At 55.0% G+C, this 21094-nt stretch overlaps 2 protein-coding genes across 4 annotated transcripts in view; one reads left to right on the forward strand and one right to left on the reverse strand.

The window, feature by feature from the left end:
- The window catches only part of LOC132578050 (arf-GAP with GTPase, ANK repeat and PH domain-containing protein 3-like), a 403463-nt gene that overhangs the window by 332700 nt on the left and 49669 nt on the right, over positions 1–21094 (reverse strand). The gene's annotated exons all lie outside the window — the stretch shown is intronic.
- NOS3 (nitric oxide synthase 3) overlaps positions 17639–21094 on the forward strand; it is a 31870-nt gene continuing 28414 nt past the window's right edge. The window contains exons 1-2 of the mRNA XM_060247880.1: positions 17639–17757; positions 20674–20776. Coding sequence (XP_060103863.1) covers positions 17684–17757; positions 20674–20776 — 177 coding nt within the window. The 5' untranslated portion in view covers positions 17639–17683. The remainder of the gene's footprint in view (positions 17758–20673; positions 20777–21094) is intronic.

The raw sequence follows: 21094 nt of genomic DNA on the forward strand, positions 1-21094 counted from the left end.
GGGTGGGACTCATCGAATAAAATACGCTGAAGACACAAGAAACCAGCATTTGAAAGCACCGCTCAGGACTGGTCGTGAACTCAACCAAATGCAGCCCCATCTGCCGGATATTGGAACTCTGCAGGCAAGAGGATCGGGGTGGGAGAGGAGTTCAGAGGCACCTTTCAGACCGACCCATTTTTATTGAGATGAGAACGGCAGCTTTTGTGTGCTCTTAAGCCCACTTCATCAGACGAGGAATCCGGCACAGGGAGCAAAGCCATACAGAGCTGAGCAGAGCCATTCAGAGATGGTAGGCAGTGGCCCAGAATGCAGCATGGTACAGATTTCAGAACCAATGACAGTGAAGTGCAATGATCTGGTAGGCAGGGGTTGAGAATGCAAAAGGGCACAATGGCAGGATAGTAAAATTAACCAATTGAGCAAACCTTTGATCGGAGTAGCAGGAGCATGCGATAGCAACAAAACTAGTATGTCAAAATGTGAGATTGTCTGTCAATGGCAATGGGAGATGGGTTCAATATATGTAATGGGATAAGCAACCAAAGTCCCTGTTTGAGTGTGTCAATACAGCTAAAAGAAGAAGAAGAAGATATTGGATTTATATTCCGCCCTCCACTCCGAAGAGTCTCAGAGCGGCTCACAATCTCCTTTACCTTCCTCCCCCACAAAAGACACCCTGTGAGATGGGTGGGGCTGGAGAGGGCTCTCACACCAGCTGCCCATTCAAGGACAACCTCTGCCAGAGCTATGGCTGACCCAAGGCCATTCCAGGAGGTGCAAGTGGAGGAGTGGGGAATCAAACCCGGTTCTCCCAGATAAGAGTCCGTGCACTTAACCACTACACCAAACTGGCTCTCTATTAGAGCTCTGGCTGACCCAAGGCCATGCTAGCAGCTGCAAGTGGAGGAGTGGGGAATCAAACCCGGTTCTTCCAGATAAGAGTCTGTGCACTTAACCACTACACCAAACTGGCTCTCCAAGAGAAATACATCAGATAGTGATGTTCTTGTCCACCTAATCTACTTTTTAACATGCAAACATCATTCTAGTTTGCCATAGGAAAAAGGAATACAATAAAATATAGTGAAAATGGGTAAAGTATATGTAAGGTTAAGAGAATTCTCTCACTGGGGATCCCTGAGCAGTCACCCCCCCCCCTCCATCTATTAGATGCTGAGCCTTGGGGGTCCTTGCTGGCCTCTAGGACTTCTCTCCTCCTCCTCCTCCTCTCTCTCTCTTGCCTGGGCTTGGAGCTGTAGCAGGTTAACCTTTTGGGAAGCTAATCTGCTCACAAGAAGTGGAATGTACCTATGTGAATACTCACATAAGATGCTCTTCTATTTTGTAAATAAAATTTCTTTCTCTTGTTAATACTGGAGTCAGATCATCTTTGTAATTTGTTCGAACAGCATTTTCCCTTTAACTGGGAAACGATGTGGAGGATTGTGGATCCTGTGTCTGGCTTCTGTGCTTCCAAGGCAATTGATATTCTCTTTCCATATAACCCATTCCTCCCCCTCCCCCCCCGCCCCTGTGCTCAGTCAGCACAGTGTGGCTCATCCAATACACCTCCTTCCTTGACTGTGTTGACTCTCTCTTCTGGGGTAGGGCTTGTATGGACTCCCTCTGCCCCCTCCCAGGCAGGAAGGTGGACAAGAAACAAACAGACAAACAAACAGTTTTAAAAATCATCAGCTGCCTCCAAAAGATTGAAGGGGGGGGCTGGAAAGGCCCTCTCTCCTGTGCCACACCCCTAGCTGCAGGGATTCCCCCAACCCTGTTTCCTGTGGCCCCGGAAGGCAGGACCACAGCCAGCGGGTTGAAATCAAAAGAGTTTCCGGCTCAACATTAGGAAGAACTTCCTGCCCGTTAGAGCGGTTCCTCAGTGGAACAGGCTTCCTCCTCGGGAGGTGGTGGGCTCTCCTTCCTTGGAGGTTTTTGAAGCAGAGGCTAGGTGGCCATCTGGCAGCAATGAGGATCCTGTGAATTTAGGGGGATCCTGAGAAGGAGGGCAGGAAGGGCTGCACCAGTGCTTAGTCAGGGCTTTTCTTGTAGCAGGAACTCCTTTGCATATTAGGCCACACCCCCTGATGTAGCCAGTCCTCCAAAAGCTTACAGTGGGCCCTGTAAGAAGAGATCTGTAAGTTCTTGGTAGATTGGCTACATCTGGGGAGTGGAGCCTAACATGCAAAGGAGTTCCTGCTACAAGAAAAGCCCTGGTTCTTGTGGCCCTTTCTTACACGTCCAGGGAAATGCTGATTGCCGCTTTGGAGTCAAGCAGTCATTTTTCTCCAGGCCGGTTTGGCCCCAGGGGTCCCGGAGGGGGGTTGTTGCCATCTTCTGGCGTGGGGGTCTTATTGCTTCATTCTCAGGCAATCCAGTCCAGAGACTCAGAGGCCAGGGCATGAACGATGTTGGTGTGGCAGTAATGCCATGACCAACACTCTGCAGAAGGGAAACACCCCCTCAACAAGGTGTGGGGAGCACCCCTTGCAATTCTGATCCAGACTGCCTGTCGTGGAGTGACCGGGCACCAAGGCTGCGACCGCTCATGCCCCACCCCCACCCCTGGAGGTCAGCCACTCGACTCCACCAAGGGCGAGAGTGGGAGGTCCCTCCCCAGCAGCCCCCCGGAAGGCGTTCTTTGGTGTGACCCCCCCCCCCGGGCCTAGGAGAAAATGTCCTCCTCCCCGCAGCTCTACAGACGTTGCTCTCAGGCTCACGCACGCAGGGAAGGAAGCAGGGCCCCTCCAGCCTGACTCACTCAGCAGAGGCAGCCCCAGAGAGATGGAGAAGGTCCAAAGGTCTGCCTGGCAGGGCCCAAGAGGGCGGAGGGGGCTCAGGCCAAGAGAAGCTGTCCTGCCCTCCTACCCTTCCACCCCCCGCTTGGGCTGGGATCCCTGCTGCAGGGAGGGGTGAGGCCAAGGAGCAAAGCTCTCGTCCTCCTGCACCACAAGAGGCCAAAGGGCAGCCAAGGTGCACTGGAAGCCCCGACTCACCTGCCCAGCCACGCCAGGGGGGAACCTTCCTCGTGCCTGGCCTCAACGCCAGCCACACGGGAACAAGCCACAGTGGCGGGAGCGCTGCTGATCACACCTGCCAGGCAGGACAGAGGAGGAGGGCAGCAGGGCCAGGGGCAGAGACCCTGGCAGAATCACCCGGGAGGCCCCTCTCAGGCTGGCCAGCCGCTTTCAAGACCCCTTCCCCTGGCGGCTGCACCTGGGGGCTCTCATGCCCCCAGCCCCCCCCTCAAGCAGCCTGGCCGTTCAGGCGCAGGGTCCCTCCTGCCCCCAGCCCTTGCAAGAGCATGCCTGCCCCTGCATCAGAGCACCCTCCTCGCCTCTGCCACTAGTGCAAAGGGCATGGGGCACTTAGGAAGGGGGGCATGAGGCCAGGCTCTCCTCTGTCCAGCCCCACCCAAACAGGGCTGCAGTACAAACACAGGAAGGGGGGGTCACCAAGACTCTCTCACTCCTTGCAGACGGCAGCATCACAGGCGAAGCTCTCCCGACAGACCACTGCATGCCCACAAGAGGGAGGGGCCCCAGGGCCAGCCCCCTGCTCTCTGTTAAGTAGCTCACGCAGCTGCAGGAGCCCAGGGGCAGCCCTGCCACTGGGCAAATGAGGTGACTGCCTAGGGCGCCAGCCTTCAGAGGGTGCCAGATTGGGCACCTCCATGTGGCTCGGTGATGTTATCAGTGTTGGGAGGGACAGACGTTAGGCTTGCCTAGGGGGCAGGCAGCCTGTGGCTGGGCCTGCAGGAGCCCCACTGAACCAAGAGAGCCAGCTACCCCCCAGCAGGGCAGCTCAATGCCCCCTGGCCTGGCTGCCCCCACATTCTCTCAGCCAAGCGGCAGCTTCAGCAGACGGCCGGCTGGCAGACTCCCGGGAGGAGGGTCCTTCTGGGCCCACCCCCTGTTGGGCAGCTGCCTGGCGAGAGACCAAAGAGACACTTGAGGCCAGGCATGAGGAAGGTTCAACGGGGGCAGCAGAGACTGAGTGGGCTCCTCTGCCTCTAGGGGTTCCCTGTTGGGCTGCAGCCTGTAACCCCCACAGGACCGACACTCACCTGTCTCTGTTGGGCGGCAGTAGCAGGGCCGCAGCAGCACAGTGGGGGCCTCCTGGCCTCTGATCCTGTCAGGTGACAGACAGCATGGCTATTTGGTCAGCAGCAGCACTGGTGTGGCAGGGGGCTTACGCTGGTGTGGTGCCATGCTGGCAGTTCCTTGAGGTAGTAAAAGCATCTCTTCAACTCCCCACCCCTTCTGCATGGAGCACATGCTTGCATCTGGCTGCTGTTGAAAGCTGCTTTTTTTTAAAAAAAAAAACTTGTTCATAAATGATTTAGAGTTGGGAGTGAGCAGTGAAGTGGCCAAATCTGCAGATGACACTAAATTGTTCAGGGTGGTGAGAACCAGAGAGGATTGTGAGGCACTCCAAAGGGACCTGTTGAGGCTGGGTGAGTGGGCGTCAACGTGGCAGATGCAGTTCAATGTGGCCAAGTGAAAAGTAATGCACATTGGGGCCAAGAATCCCAGCTACAAATACAAGTTGATGGGGTGTGAACTGGCAGAGACTGACCAAGAGAGAGTTCTTGGGGTTGTGGTAGATAACTCACTGAAAATGTCAAGACAGTGTGCGATTGCAATAAAAAAGGCCAACACCATGCTGGGAATTATTAGGAAGGGAATTGAAAACAAATCAGCCACTATCATAATGCCCCTGTATAAATCGATGGTGCGGTCTCATTTGGAATACTGTGTGCAATTCTGATCACCACACCCCAAAAAAGATATTATAGCATTGGGAAAAGTCCAAAAAAGGGCAACTAGAATGATTAAAGGGTTGGAACACTTTCCCTATGAAGAAAGGTTAAAATGCTTGGGGCTTTTTAGTTTGGAGAAATGTTGACTGCGGGGTGACATGATAGAGGTTTGCAACACTATGCATGGGATAGAGAAGGTAGAGAAAGAAGTACTTTCCTCCCTTTCTCACAATATGAGAATGTGTGGACATTCAATGAAATTGCAGAGCAGTCAGGTTAGAACTGATAAAAAGAAATACTTCACCCAAAGGGTGATTTAAAAATGGAATTCACTGCCACAGGAGGTGGTGATGGCTGTCAGCATTGCCAGCTTCAAGAGGGGGATTGGATCAACATCTGGAGTAGTGGTCCATCAGTGGCTCTTAGCCAAGAGTATTATTGAAACTCTCTGTCTGGGGAAAGTTATGCTCTGAATTCTTGGTGCTTGGGAGGGGCAACAGTGTGAGGAATTCTAGTGTCCTGGCCCCACTGGTGGACCTCCTGATGGTGCCTGGTTTTTTTGCCACTGTGTGACACAGGGTGTTGGACTGGATGGGCCATTGGCCTGATCCAACATGGCTTCTCCAATGTTCTTATGTGACACAGAGTGTTGGACTGGATGGGCCATTGGCCTGATACAACAGGGCTTCTCTTATGTTCTTATGTGACACAGAGTGTTGGACTGGATGGGCCATTGGCCTGATACAACATGGCTTCTCCTATGTTCTTATGTGACACAGAGTGTTGGACTGGATGGGCCATTGGCCTGATCCAACATGGCTTCTCTTATGTGACACAGAGTGTTGGACTGGATGGGCCATTGGCCTGATCCAACATGGCTTCTCCAATGTTCTTATGTGACACAGAGTGTTGGATTGGATGGGCCATTGGCATGATCCAACATGGCTTCTCTTATGTTCTTATGTGACACAGAGTGTTGGACTGGATGGGCCATTGGCCTGATCCAACAGGGTTTCTCTTATGTTCTTATGTGACACAGAGTGTTGGACTGGAGGGGCCATTGGCCTGATCCAACAGGGCTTTTTGCACTTGGCCACATTGAACCTCATCTGCCACGTTGAAGCCCACTCACCCAGCCTCAACAGATCCCTTTGGAGTCTCCCCCACCACTGCCACCGTGCAGGACAAGACAGCTGAGCACGTGGTCTCCTTCTTGGCCTTCAGATCGTACCACGGAAGAAGTCTTGGACCTCCTTGGCTGGGGTGGCATACTTTGAGCTAGCACTAGGTGGCAGCAGCGGGACTCCGCTCCTGCGTGGCTTCTCTGCCCGCTTGGCCTGGCAAAGTCTCCAAAGGAGCAGCAAGTGTTTGCTAGGCCGCCCTTCCCCCTTCCTGCCCCTTTGCAGCAGCCCCACTTTCCTCAGAGGCCACCGTGCCCAGAAGTCTGGTTGTGGGAGGGGCCGGCTCTGGGTTTGGATATTCCTGAAGATGTTTGGGCGGGGGGGGGGGCAGGCAGGATTTGGGGAGGGGCCTCAGTGGGGTCTAATCATGCCAAGGCAGCCGTTTCATCCAGGGGAACTGAGCTGCTGAAGATCTCCAGGCCCCACCTGGAGGTTGACAACCTGAGATCCTGGCCTTGATGGCTCACAGCCACAGGCTCTCACATGCCGCATCCCGCGGAGGAGGAGGGCTGCTCACTGCAAGCAAAAAGGAACCTCGCAGAACATCCCCGCCCATTTCCCACGTGCCCGAGGGTGAGGAAGGAGCGGAGGCTCTCAGAGGAGGGAGTTGTGGGCGCCACGGGGAGGTCAGGCCAGCTTCCTTGCCCCACAGGAGATGCGGGAACTGGAGCAGCGCTGGCAACTGCAGACCCAGACGCCGTTTCTATCCCTGCCTTTGGACGCTTGCTCTGAACCGCCGCCGTGCTGTGCCCCAGTTCTTGCTCCTCAGAGTGGACAGAGAGCACTGGGGGAGTTCGAGCCCCTCAAGGCTTGCAGAGTCTCCCCCACCACCGCCACCGTGCAGGGCAAGGCAGCTGAGCAAGTGGTCTCCTTCTTCTTCGGAAGACGCAGCCAGGAATTCTATTTCACAAGACACAGGAGGCAACTGCATAAAGCCACAGGCAGGGCGCGTTTTGGGGGAGTGGGGGAGGGTTCAGTTCATGAGGCAGAAGGAAAGCAACACCCTCAGGAAGGAGCTGGCCTGGCCTCCTTCGGGGACCAGCTGGGCCCTGCATGGAGGGAGGAGAGGAGGCCTGCTGGCTGCCACTGGGGCTCAAGCGCTGCTCTCCCCTGGGCGGCTCCGGCCTCCACACCCTCCCAGGACTGGCCCAAGAGGCCGCTCTCTCTCTGTCTGTCTGTCTGGCTAGCGGGAGAAAGCGGCGCACATGCACGCAGTCCCAGCAGCCTCTCCAAAAGCACATCAGGCAGGCAAGGGGGTGGGGGAGGGCGGTGGAGAATCCCTTGGCTTTAGACCAAGAGGGACCCACTCCAAGGCCAGGGAGCAGAGTGGCAGGCCTCACATGGGCCGAATCCCAGGACCTTCGCACAAGGATGCGATTATGCAGACGTGTTCTGACTCTGCATAATTTACTCTACTTTTGCCTTTCATTCAGAGCACACAGAGTAGAGGAAAGCCTGGCCTTCCGTGTGCGCGTGCTGTGTGTGTCTGCATGAGTGTGCATCAACAGTGTAGGCATATGCACATGATCTGTGCATCCTTGGGCTCTGTGTGTGTGAGAGAGAGAGGTGGTGTCTTCGCTTCCCTGAGCTCCACATGCTCAGCTGTAGTAATTCCCAGTGGAGCGGCCACCAGCTGCTGTGGCTGGCCCTGGGTGCCCCGCTCCGCCTTTGGCAGCTGCCTCCGTAATTGGTCTCCATGCGGCCCAGGCTGGGCTTGGCACGGGCAGAGGGGATTAGCAGCAGCGCTTGATGGCAGCGGCAGCTATGGGAGCAGCTGCCCAAGCAGGAATTAGGGCAGTGGGAGTTTGGGGTGGGCTGGCCAGAGCTGGGAGGGGGGGCTGTGTGAGCGCTGGTGGCAGCAGCTGCCTTGTCTTCCGGAGGGGGCCTGGCTGGCTCTCTCCTCGCCACATGCCGCTGCTGCTGCTTCCCACTTCTGGAGCCCCCCCAAGGCAGGCAGGCACCGGCTAGCCCCAGCAGGGCCCCCGCCCCCCTGACTCCTCTCTCGCCTCCGCCATGAAGCTCCTACAAGCCCCCACCTGACAGGCAGCAGTTCCAGGCTGCAAGCGAAGGGGGTCGCCCTCTCAGCATCCTCAGACAGCGAAGCAGCCAGAGGGACTGGAAGCCCATTGCGCGGAGCAGGCTCTGGCATTCCCCTTCCCCTGAGCCCTCCCGGGGGCCCTGCAGCGTCTCTGAAGGGGGGGGCGGGTGGAGGAGGAGGCCAAGGGGAGATCCATCCATTGGTGGGGGGCGCTTGCCCCTTCCCTCTGTGGCCCCCCGTCAAGAGCCTTTGCCACACTGTGAGGAAGGGACAGCCCCCCCCCCCCACTAAGCACACTTAGCTGCTCTTTGGCATAAGCAAAAGGAGGGACAGCCTTGACCCCCCTCCCCCCAAACACACCTGACTTTCCATTCTGGCAGAGCACACCTTGCGAGTTTCCTTCCTTCCTTCCTCCCTTCCTTCCTTCCTTCCTTCCTTCCTGGCACAGTCCTGAAATACCAACAGAGGAGTGGGCACCAGAAGAAATAGAGGGAGAGGGAGGGGTTCCCTGGCTTGCCCCCACGTGAGAAGGGCCTGACACAAGAAGCTTGGAGGCCAGCAGGTGGTCAAGGGCTCAACACCCAAGGAAAAGAGGCCTCTTCCCTGTTGCGGACGGCCTGATCCTGTCTCTTTCCCCTCCCACTACCCAGGCAGGCTTCTCCTGGAGCCCTCTAGAATTTCCCTTCCTGGAGACTTTCCAGCCTTCATCTCTCCAGCCCGCCCCCCTTCTCGGCTTGGAGAGCCAGGACAGGACAGCAGAGCTGCTGGGAAAAGGCATTTTGGCTCAGGGTTCCCATGCAACCCCCCCCCCACACACACACACACCATCGCTCTCCAACCCTGCCATGGGGGGGGGGGTGGAATTTGCATGCAGAGCTGAGTTGCTCATTGTGCCACCCGCAGGCCTGGCCCTGCCATGCTGCAAACAGGCACTTGCCTCGGGCACTGGCCTCCTGGGGATGCCAAACTGGACGCCCTCCATGTGACTCCGTGATGTTATCAGTGCGGGGGGGGGGGTGGTCCAGAAGTTAGCCTTGCCTGGGGTGCCATGCTGGTCACATCACCCCCAGTGCGCGCAAGAACATCTGGAATGCCCCACGGGAAACAGACCTGCTGCCTTTGTGCTTCTGGGGAGCAGCAAGCCCCAGGCCGGCCGGCCACAAAGGAGCCCCTTACATGGCAGGTCAGTGCAGGAGGGGGGGGTGCCTGCTGAGCAGAGGGGGGTCCCAATCCCCTTGGCACTCCCACACACCTTGCCTTTCCTGCTCCTCCCTGAAGTTCCACTTGCCTCTCAGCCAGTCAGTCCAACTCACCCCTTCAACCCCCCCCCTCCGCAATTCCTGGGGCACCTCCTCCCTCCCTCCCTCCCTCTGGCATCACTTGGCGGGTTCCTCCCAAGGCCGAGGAAGGAAACAGCCGCACAAGATGAGGTGTGGTTTCCTGTCTCCAACACGCTGTGCTCTGAGAACAGCAGGCCGCTGATCCGGTCAGAGAAAATTAATTGGAGGGGGGGGGACTTCTAAGATCCCACAGGCTACCAGGGGCACCCCTCCCTCCCCAGGTCTGCATCCACAACTGCTAACCTGGCAGAAGCCCTGCACCTCCTATGTGCCTCTATTTGAAGGGATTTGAAAGACACCCCCCCCCCAAGACACCCAGGCCTCCTTTAGCCACCCTGATGGAGGGGAGTGCTGAGCTGCAGCCATTTGTTGTGGGGGGCTGAGCAGCAGGTATTCCTTGGATTCATTCGCAGCTGGCTTTTCTTCATAGAATCCTAGAGTTGGAAGGGACCTCCAGGGTCATCTAGTCCAACCCCTGCACAATGCAAGAAACTCACAAACACCTCCCCCTAAATTCACAGGATCTTCATTGCTGTCAGAGGGCCATCTAGCCTCTGTTTAAAAACCCCCAAGGAAGGAGAGGCCACCACCTCCCGAGGAGGAAGCCTGTTCCACTGAGGAATCGCTCAAACGGTCAGGAAGTTCTTCCTAATGTTGAGCCAGAAACTCTTTTAATTTCAACCTGTTGGTTCTGGTCCTAGCTACTGGGGCCACAGAAAACAATTCCACCCCATCCTCTCTAGAACAGCCCTTCAAGTCCTTGAAGATGGGGATCCTATCACCATCTTCCAAAATGGCAGACGGGGTGGGGGGCTTCCCCCCAGGCAGCTGGGTCACAGGGCTCTGCTTGCAGAGATCTGGACAGCCCAACTTCAGAGCATGTGCAGAATGCCTCTCTCATACCCCTGAGGAAGAGTCTGCAGCACCACATGAGAAGACGCGGGAAGGGGTAGAGGCTGGACCAAAATGCCCCCCTCTAGTCAGGAGTTCTTGGTGGGCCATGGCCAATGCAGCTGGAGGCAGGGACAGGAGCCCCTCAGGAATCTGTGTCCCCCTCCCCAAAAAAGCCAGCCTGCAGGCACTCGAGTGGTCAGGATCAGCTCCCGACTTCAATGCAAGGTTCTGGTTCTCCCCAAAAAGCCCCCGATGGCCTGGGCTCCTGCCCCACCCCCTTCTGCTGAGCAAAGCCTTCTGCAGGGGCAGGCTGGCTCTGGACTGTCTGAGACTCTGGCACCCCCCACCCCCACACTGACAACCTCATGGAGTCACGGGGGGGGGGCTGATTCATCGCCCCCAGGAGGACCAGCGCCCCAGGCTATTTCCAAGTTTATATAGATTTATAAGATTCCCAGGTGAAAAGGGATGGGAAAGGGAAATAGAAGGGAAGGGAAAAGGGTAGGGTACATGAATTAACATTTTGTAATATTTCTACTTGTACATTGTTCATTTTGTATCGTCATCAATATCAGTCATCTTATCTCTGCAAGTACATCTTATAATTCAGTAATTCAATAACCATTAATATCACTTAAAACTCCTACTAAGACAAGAATATATTTTTACATGACAATAGTTATCATAAATTACATTATTATCTTATTTTGGAAGTTCATATATTATAACGTAACCAGTTACATAATGGTTCCCATATTTTCTTAGTTTCACAGAGATTGGCATCTCTCAATCTGGCTGATAGTATATCTGTTTCTGTGAAGTCTAAAAGCTTAAATAGTAACTCCTCTTTTCTTGGTATTTCGTTTAGTTTCCAGTATTTTGCAAGAATTATTCTGCCTGCAGTCACTGCGTGCATTAAGATCACTGTCTGCAATGATCTTCTGGTAGTATGTTTAATAAGAAAAACTGGTTGAAATCTAATTTGTATTTTCAGGATCTTTTGCAGTAGATTCTGTACCACCTTCCAATAAGATTGGGTTCTGTCACATAACCAGCACACATGATGGAAAGTTCCAGTTGTATTCTTACATTTCCAACACTTATTTGACATATTTTGGTACATTTTTGCTAACTTGCCTAGTTTGCCTAGTGGCAGGGCTAGTGCGGGTGGCAAGATCAGCCACTGCCTCTCCAGGTGCCCACCTTCTGGAATGCCCTGCCTGAGGCGGGCAGGAAGGCCCCCAGACTCCTAAAAAAGAAATGCCAGGAAGAATGTTTTTTGAAGTTGTTAGAACTGTAATATAACCAGAGGAGCCCTGCAGGATCAGACCAGCAAGGTTCACACAGAGGGGCCAGCCAGTTCCTCTGGAGGGCCAACAACACGGCAGAGAGGCCGAGGCCTTCCCCTCACAAGAGCATCAAAAGAGCCCTGCTGGATCAGACAAGGGAGGGTCCAGCTAGTCCAGCCTCCTGTCTCACATAGTGGCCAACCAGTTCCTCTGGAGGGTCAACAACAGGACAGAGAGGCCGAGGCCTTCCCCTGAGAAGAACCTCAGAAGAGCCCTGTGGATCAGACCAGGGAGGGTCCTTCTAGTCCAGCATCCTGCCTCACCCAGTGGCCAACCAGTTCCCCTGGAGGGCCAACAACAGCGCAGAGAGGCAGAGGCCTTCTCCTGAGTAGAATATCAGAACAGCCCTGCTGGGTCAGACCAGTGAGGGTCCATCTAGTCCAGCCTCCTGTCTCACACAGTGGCCAGCCAGTTCCTCTGGAGGGCCAACAACAGGACAGAGAGGCCGAGGCCTTCCCCTGAGAAGAACCTCAGAAGAGCCCTGCTGGGTCAGACCAGGGAGGGGCCATCTAGTCCAGCCTCCTGTCTCACATAGTGGCCAGCCAGTTCCTCTGGAGGGCCAACAACAGGGCAGAGAGGCTGAGGCATTCCCCTGAGAAGAACATCAGAAGAGTCCTGCTGGATCAGACAGGGGAGGGTCCATCTAGTCCAGCCTCCTGTCTCACATAGTGGCCAGCCAGTTCCTCTGGAGGGCCAACAACAGGGCAGAGAGGCTGAGGCCTTCCCCTGAGAAGAACATCAGAAGAGTCCTGCTGGATCAGACAGGGGAGGGTCCATCTAGTCCAGCCTCCTGTCTCACACAGTGGCCAGCCAGTTCCTCTGGAGGGCCAACAACAGGACAGAGAGGCCGAGGCCTTCCCCTGAGAAGAACCTCAGAAGAGCCCTGCTGGGTCAGACCAGGGAGGGTCCATCTAGCCCAGCCTCCTGTCTCACACAGGGGCCAGCCAGTTCCTCTGGAGGGCCAACAACAGAGTAGAGAGGCTGAGGCCTTCCCCTGAGAAGAACATCAGAAGAGCCCTGCTGGATCAGACCAGGGAGAGTCCATCTAGTCCAGCCTCCTGTCTCACATAGTGGCCAGCCAGTTCCTCTGAAGGGCCCACAACAAGAGGGCAGAGAGGCCGAGGCCTTTGCCTGAGGTTGTTGCCTGGCTCTGGGATTCAGAGGTTTCCGTCAGTTCCCATGGCTAGCAGCCACTGCGAGATTAATGCTCCATAAATCTGTCTAATCCCTTGTTAAAGCTGTGGATGCCTGTGGCCCTCACAACATCCTTTGGCAGCGAATGCCACTTTTGAGTCACTTGCTGTGTAAGGAAAGGAAGAATTTCCTTTTTCCCGCCCTGCCAAAATGGAAGGACTCGGGAGGAGGCGGCTCCTGGAAGCGAGAGGACTGCCAGCCGCTGCAAGATTGATGGGCCTCTCGCCTCTCTGGCTCCAGCAACATCCTCTGCCTCGGCAGTTCCTTTCCCCATCACCTCAAGTATATCACGCTTCAGGCAGTTTTTCATTCATTTGCTTGGTTTTCTAGTGTTGTGCTATTGCATTGCTCTCTGGGTGTTCTAGGCTGGCCGGCTGGCTGTTGTTTTTTTGGAGTCACCTTGACCTCTAAATAAATGAATGCAGGTCTGTCTTTGCCCAGGCCAAAGGAGGCAGGCACCCTGCGACCACCAGGACCTGTGAGGGGGAGAAAGCTGAAGCCTCAGAAGGAAGCGTGAGATCCAAGTGGGGAAGAAGAAGAAGAAGAAAAGCAGGAGGAGATTGAATTTATACCCCAACTTTCACTCAGAGTCTCAGAATAGCTTGCAATCTCCTTTCCTTTCCCTTCTCCTCCCCACACCCGGTGAGGTAGGTGGGGCTGAGAGAACTCTTTTCAGAACTGCTCTTGAGAGAACAACTTTGAGAGATCTGGGACTGACCAAGGTCACACCAGCAGCTGCCTGTGGAGGAGGAGGAGGGGGGAATCAACCTTGGTCCACTGCTCTTAACCACGACACCAAACTGGCTCTGAGGAGGAGGCTCTGGGGTGCAGGGCAGGCCCCTGAGGGGGAGAGGGTGGCAGCGCAGAAAGGACGCCACATTGGCCCCCTGCCTTCGGGTTGAGGTTCTGCCTAAAGAGGAAAGCTTGGAAACCTTTGGGGGAGATGGCTGAGTTTGGGGGTTTTTAAATCAGGACAAATGGAAGTAGGAGTCCAGGTTTTTTTTTTTTTTAAGCTATCTTTTCTATATCATGAAATACTTTCAAAATCACCTCAATATTTCTCACCAGCAGCTGTAGAAACAGTTTCAGACAAGCAATAAACCTACAGTTGCCACCTTGCATTTGAGAGCCAGTTTGGTGTCGTGGTTAAGTGCGCGGACTGGGAGAACCCAGTTCCCCACTCCTCCACTTGCACCTGTTGGAATGGCCTTGGATCAGCCATAGCTCTAATAGAGAGCCAGTTTGGTGTAGTGGTTAAGTGCAGGACTCTTATCTGGGAGAACCAGGTTTGATTCCCCACTCCTCTACTTGCACCTGCTGGAATGGCCTTTGTCAGCCATAGCTCTGGCAGAGGTTGTCCTTGAAAGGGCAGCTGCTGTGAGAGCCCTCTCAGCCCCACCCACCTCACAGGGTGTCTGTTGTGGGGGGAGAAGATATAGGAGTTTGTGAGCCACTCTGAGTCTCTGATTCAGAGAGAAGGGCAGGGTATAAATCTGCAGTCGTCTTCTTCTAGTGGTTAAGTGTGCGAACCCTTATCTGGGAGAACCGGGTTTGATTCCCCACTCCTCCACTTGCAGCTGCTGGAATGGCCTTTGGTCAGCCAGAGCTCTGATAGAGAGCCAGTTGGGTGTAGTGGTTAAGTGTGCGGACTCTTATCTGGGAGAACCGGGTTTGATTCCCCACTCCTCCACTTGCACCTGCCGGAATGGCCTTGGGTCAGCCAGAGCTCTGACAGAGGTTGTCCTTGAAAGGACAGCTGCTGTGAGAGCGCTCTCAGACCCACCCACCTCACAGGGTGTGTGTTGTGGGGGAGGAAGGGAAAGGAGATTGTGAGCTGCTCTGAGACTGAGTGGAGTGGAGGGTGGGATATAAACCAGCAGTCTTCTTGTTGGTAGAGCTCTCCACCATGTGTATCTCTAAATGAAATAGCCTCCAGTTTCAGAGCAGAGGCTGTCTTGGAGCCTGGGAAGCCGAGTGAGGCCCCCCCCCCCCTGCCCACTGACTCCAGGGGGCTCTGCTGAGGACTGTGCTGTTAGGAGGGAGCGGGTGGCCCGGTTGGGCTGAAGCAAACTTTTGAGTCCGGTCAGGCTCCCTGAAGACCACCAGACTTTCAATTCAAGGCGTGAGCCTGGATTATTCCTTGACCCCAAAGAAAAAGATGCTGTTAATTAACGCCATGCTTGAGAGGAGATTAAGGAGCGTAACAGCTAAGAAGGGGGCATCCACACATCCGTCTCCTATTTTGGCATATTTATTGATTTCCTGTTTCTCCCCCCCTCCTCCAATTAAATCCCAACAAATGGCAGCCCTATCAACTCGGATTGTTGTGGCTGTTCGGCCTTTGCTTATGTCAAAACATCTTCATGAAACTGTAGGCTAATTAGCTGCGCACCTCTGTAGAGGCATCCGCCTACAAACATGTAACATTCGCTTCCCCTTCCCATGTGCCTGAGGCAGTGTGCGTGCGCATGAAAGCTCACACCTTGCATGAAACTTTGCTGGTCTTCAAGGTGCCTACGTGGCCCCAGACTTTGTGCCAGGTCTGCTTGGTGAGTCTGTGGCAACAAACCAAGCAACCAGAGTCCTGGGCATCTCATTTGCTGCTGTGGGGAGAGCCATCTGCATGCTGTGGTCTGGGGAGGGGAAGGAAGACCATTTGGCCACTGAAGATGGGGCCTGGGGAGTGCCAGGTGCACCCCTTCCATTTGCCTTCGCTTGCAGAAATCATCTTCTCTGCAACCTTGGCTTCTAAAGCAAATGCCAGGCTGGTTCTCAGCAAGCCACAGCAGAACTCTGCTCAGGCCTAGTCAGTGGAGCCCCCCCCCCCCCCAGGAAAAGGTTCTCAGGATTGCAGGGTGTTACTCAAGGGAGCGCCACAGTTTCCTCTCTTAAATGATTCCTCATGTCTGACCTCACAGCAGACCTGGTTATACTTGCAACAGACCGGCTGCTGTTCAAGCACCTTGAGCAACACTGACTTGTCTGGTGAGGTGGTTATTGTGGGGGGGGGGTGTTCTTGCCCACTTCTGCAGAGATGGAACAGAGAAGACCTCAGCCCCTCCTCCTGCAGCACCCTGCTCCCCAGTGAAGGTCCGCGTCTCCAGCTCTGCTCGTTGTGCCCACAGAGGTGGGCATATGAAGCTGCCTTATACTCAATCAGACCCTGGGTCCATCATAGTCAGTCTTGTCTACTCAGACTGGCAGCAGCTCTCCAGGGTCTCAAGCTGAGGTCTTTCACGCCTCTTTGCCTGGGCAGAAGACAGGGCTTTCTCCGTGTTGGCACCCTGTTGGGGGGGAACACTCCCCCCTCCCCCACAAAGCTTGGCTGGCCCCTAATCTGGTGGAATCCAAGCACCAGATCCAAACCCCCTTCTTTGCCCTGGTGATTCATGGAGTTTTAGCCCAGCATTTGACTGCACAGAACAGTCCACACAGCTCCTTGCATGGATGATTGGGGACTGTAGACTATATGGCACAAGCAGGATCCTGCAAGGGGATTTTTGCACCACGTTAATCCTCACACAATACTTCAGTTTTGCTTTCAGGTTTCTGGCTGGTTCCAGATTTCCAGCCTTCAAATCTTCCTGCATTGTCCTTTGGGGGTTTCGTCCAATGGGAAGTCCTGAGTCACTCCATGGCCTCCCACGCCTGGAGTCCCAGGGAGAAGAGGCTGAGACCTTCCCCTGAGAAGGACATCAGAAGAGCCTTGCTGGATCAGACCAGGGAGGGTCCATGTAGTCCAGCCTCCTGCCCCACACAGTGGCCAGCCAGTTCCTCTGAAGGGCCAGCAAGAGGGCAGACAGGCTGAGGTCTTCATAAATACGTCAGAAGAGCCCTGCTGGGTCAGACCAGGAAGGGTCCATCTAGTTTGGCATCCTGTCTCACACAGAGGCAAATCAGTTCCTCTGGGGGGCCAACAACAGGGCAGAGAGGCTGAGGCCTTCCCCTGAGTAGAACATCAGAAGAGCCCTGCTGGATCAGACCAGTGGGGGTCCATCCAGTCCAGCCTGCTGTCTCACCCAATGGCCAGCCAGTTCCTCTGGAGGGCCAGCAACAGGGCAGAGAGGCCTTCCCCTGAGAAGAACTTCAGAAGAGCCCTGCTGGGTTTGACCAAGGAGGGTCCATTATTGGTTTTCCAGCCTGTCAAGATCACCCTGCGTCCTGTTTCTGTCGTCTGCATTTGTGACCCCTCCCAGTTTAGTATCATCTGCAGATTTAATGAGCATTCCCTCTATTCCTTCCTGCCAGTGACTGATAAAGTCCCAGGAGAGATGAAGTTCCAGGAGAGCTCCTGGAGGCATTTCCCCTTTGAATCCCTCTCTGGCTAAAGGAAGATCTCCTCCTTTTGTCCCTTCTGAGCCTCCTGCCCATCAGCTTCAGGGGGGTTCTTTGGGGAGAGGAGGAAGATTTCCCCCCCCCCCCCAAGCGCCATGTGCCAAACCTCTCTCGCCAGCTCCCCCCCCCCCTTTTCTAAATCTCTCTCCCCCCGCCCCGCCAGCCCTTCCTCCTGCCAGCCCCACTGCTGCAGAAGGGGGGGGGGGAGTCGTTCTCATCCAAAGGGGGAGGTGGGCGCAGCGCGGGGGGCCATCTCCGGCCTCGGCGCCTGCTGGCCTGGCCGGACCCTCGTCCTCCTCTCGGCCTGGGGGCCCGGCTAGAGATCCGACGGCGGTGGCGCCCGAGGGGAGGCCCGCGACGGCGGTGGGCAGGCGGACGGGGCCCCTGCGAGGCATGCAGCGAGCGAGGCGACCAGCCCAGGGGCCCGGCGGGGCGGCCCTCTCCTCCTCCTCCTCCCTTTTCCGCGGGCGGCGCCTTCCCCGGACGGGACGCGGGGCCGCCGCCGTTTCCCCCGCACTGCTGGCCAGGGAGGCGGCCAGGCGAGGCAGCCCAGCGCCCCGGCCCCAACCGCCTGCCCGCCCGCCATGGGGAACGCGCCCGGCGCCCTGCGCCTCTGCTCACGGGACTCCGGCCCGGACGAGAGCGCCCCAGCTGCCAGGTAGGAGCTCCACCGTCGGGGGCGGAGGTGGGGGGAGGAGAGGCTCGCCGCAGTCCTTGGCTGCCTCTCTGCTCGCCCCCGCGGCCCGCCCAGCGCCATAGTCCGCCCGCCGCCTTCTCCCGAGCGGGGCCGCCACGGCGAAGGCCCTGCCACTGGGCCCGGCATCCTGCTGGGCTGCGCCGGGGTGGGGAGGCTGGCCGCTGGGGCCCGAGCTGGGCCGAGTCGGGGAAGGGCAACGGCATCCACGCAGCCCCCGCCCGGCTGCCCCTCGACCTCGCAGCAGAGCTCCGGCGGGTCTCTGGCTTTCCTGAACAACTGACCAGCGCCCTCGCACCCGCCCCAGGCCGAGGTGTGTGGAGGAGGGGTCCCCTCCCCGCCTTTCCTCCCCCGCCCCAGCCCACCCTCAGCCCCCTCTCCCCCCCCTCCGTTCCTGCCCCGCGACAGACTCCTCGGGAAGGCAGCGTGCGGGGGGGGGGGGCGGGCAGCCTTAGAAGACCCACAAAGCTCCTTCTGGGGATAGCTTTCCTGTGACCGGGGCCTCTCTGGCGAAGTCTGCTTGCACGCGCGACCTTATACTGTGAATGAAGGTGCCGGGACTCGACCTTTATTTGGAAATAGGCACAAGAGGGAAAGCTTGTGGAATTCAGCAGCAATAGAGATAGTGACACCCCTAGTGTGGAATTAGATGTGGGAGAGGAGGAGGACGAAGAAGGTTTTTACACCCCGAGGGAGGGATGTCAAAGTGGCTTACAATGAATTGCCTTTCTCTTCCTCTCCTCACTAGAGGCACCCTGTGAGGTAAGTGGGGCTGAGAGAGCTCTGCCAGAACTGTTCTTGAGAAAACTGCTCTGTGAGGACTGAGAGTGGCCCAAGGTCACCCAGCAGCTGCATGTGGAGGAGGAGGGGGGGGGAATCAAACAGGTCTCCAGAACAGAAGCCCTGCTCTTTTGCTTTTGTCTTTTTTAGGTATAAACACTTTTTTAAAACAACAGTACTAACATACAAGCAAAGCAAACTCCATAAAACAAAACAATCTAAAAATTTAAACAAACTACAGCATTGGATTTACATCAGTGTAAGAAGATAGTAAGTTATCAATACAACATAGTCAGTATATTTTTGGGGGGTTATTTAAAGTAAACAATCAATATTTTGTATATTCTCAAAGGAAACCAGATTTCTGTAAAGTTGTTTTTTTTTATAGGGATTCCCAGCTGTACTATTTGTTTAGCTAGTTTATCCAAAATAGCTACACCCCATGCATTAGCAAACTACTGAGATAACGAAAACACTGTAGTAGTTTTCCAGTTTCTTGCAATAAGGAATTTAACTGCCAACAATAACAGGGAAACTAGCCCCATTTTATTGGAAGGGAGCTCTTGGGATGGCCAAAAGTTTAGCAGTACAAATTCTGGAGTTGCTGTTATTTGATGTGGCATGATTTTCTCTATTGTAGTTAAAATAGTTTTCCAAAAGGCTGAAATTAAACACCAATTCCACCAGCAATGAAGAAATGTTCTTTCACCAAAGCATCCTTCCAACAAGTTGAAACTGCTTTTAGTCTGGAATGACATGAAGGCATCAAATACCACTTTGAACATAATTTGAAATTCTGTCATTTTACATGTAGAGCCAGAGAGCGATAGACAGTTGAGGCCCAGATTTCGCCAGTGAAAATCAGTAAGGTTTACAGAGCAGTCTTTATTCCATGTTCTTTGTTGTAAGGTTTCATGTTTTCAAATCAGTTCATTAAGAGCTTTGTAAAGAGAAGCTCTTAATGAAATAGAAGTCCTTTTAAAATAAGTTCCTCAAAGGTCCTAAGTGGTCTATAGATATGCAAATGGAGATTATTTGAGTGTAAAAGATGAGGAATTGGGGGTAGTGAAACCATGATATTTTAAAATTGTGATGTCTTTGAAGATGCTTCAATGAATGCATACAACTATTGGTACAAAGATCAATAAATCTAAAAAGACCTTTCCCCTTCGGCCTCTCTGCCCTGTTGTTGGCCCTCCAGAGGAACTGGTTGGCCACTGTGAGAGACAGGAGGCTGGACTATATGGACCCTCACTGGTCTGATCCATCAGGGCTCTTCTGAGGTTCTTCTCAGGGGAAGGCCTCGGCCTCTCTGCCCTGCTGTTGGCCCTCCAGAGGAACTGGCTGGCCCTTGTGTGAGACAGGAGGCTGGACTAGAGGGACCCTCACTGGTCTGACCCAGCAGGGCTCTTCTAATGTTCTTCTCAGGGGAAGGCCTCAGCCTCTCTGCCCTGTTGTTGGCCCTCCAGAGGAACTGGTTGGCCACTGTTTGAGACAGGGGGCTGGACTAGGTGGACCTTCACTGACCTGATCCACTGACTACATGGACCCTCACTGGTCTTATCCAGCAGGGCTCTTCTGATGTCCTTGTGTTCTCTCTCCTTTCTCTTGCCCTTCAGGGACGCTGGTGACTATTCCCGTCCAAGGTTTCATCTGCCTCACGGTCGCCCCTCGATCTCCATCCACTCCTCCCATGTTGCCTCCCCCCCACATGCCTTCTCCCTGATGTGTCTCTCTGCTCCTGTCTCGCTTAGGGGCCCCACACCTTTGGGTGATGCTCTCTCGTGGAGAAGTGAGCCCTGACTCACAAAAGCTCCTCCCTGCCACAAGTTGTGTCTGTCTTGAAGGTGCTGGTGGCCTCCAGCTCCTGGGGCTTGTGTCACTGCTATACTTTTGAAGGAGCCTGTTCTGGAGGCAGCAAAGGGGGTGCATGAGGCTTTTCCATCTTCGTGATCTAACCACATACATTTCATGTGATGCAAGTATGTCAGAAATTTGTATGCAGCCCACCAAGCAAAAACAATGCTATGAACTTATAAATCCAGAGCAAGACTAATGGATGCTTCTTGGTCTGTTCTCCTCCCCCCTCCCCCCCCCCAGCGCCACAGATGCCTGCCCCATTGAGCCCCCCAAATACTCTCGGGTCAAGAACTGGCAGACAGGCTGCGTCACCTACGACACCCTCAGCGCTCAAAGCAAGCAGGTAGGGAGAGCGTGGGAGCAAGGGGGTCTTGCCAGTTTCCCCTCCACTTGGGGACACACACGCACCCCCCCCAGTCTTTAGGAGTCCCCCAAGGTGTGGGGGGCCTTTCCCTGTGGGTGTGGCTTCAGGATCACCTCTCCAGCCACTCGGGAGAACTTTCCATGGCCTGGCAGTGGGCAGGATTCAAAGGCAAGCCGTGCCCTGAAGGTGCCCTTTGGGGGGAGAGCTCCGTGCTGACCTCCTGGGGGGTCTGAAGCCTGCAGACCCCATTTTAAGCATCCCCCCATGAGGTTTCAACTTGACAGCAAGAGGGTGGGA

The sequence above is a fragment of the Heteronotia binoei genome, chromosome 10, assembly GCF_032191835.1.
Source record: "Heteronotia binoei isolate CCM8104 ecotype False Entrance Well chromosome 10, APGP_CSIRO_Hbin_v1, whole genome shotgun sequence".
Taxonomy (NCBI): Eukaryota; Metazoa; Chordata; class Lepidosauria; order Squamata; family Gekkonidae; genus Heteronotia; species Heteronotia binoei.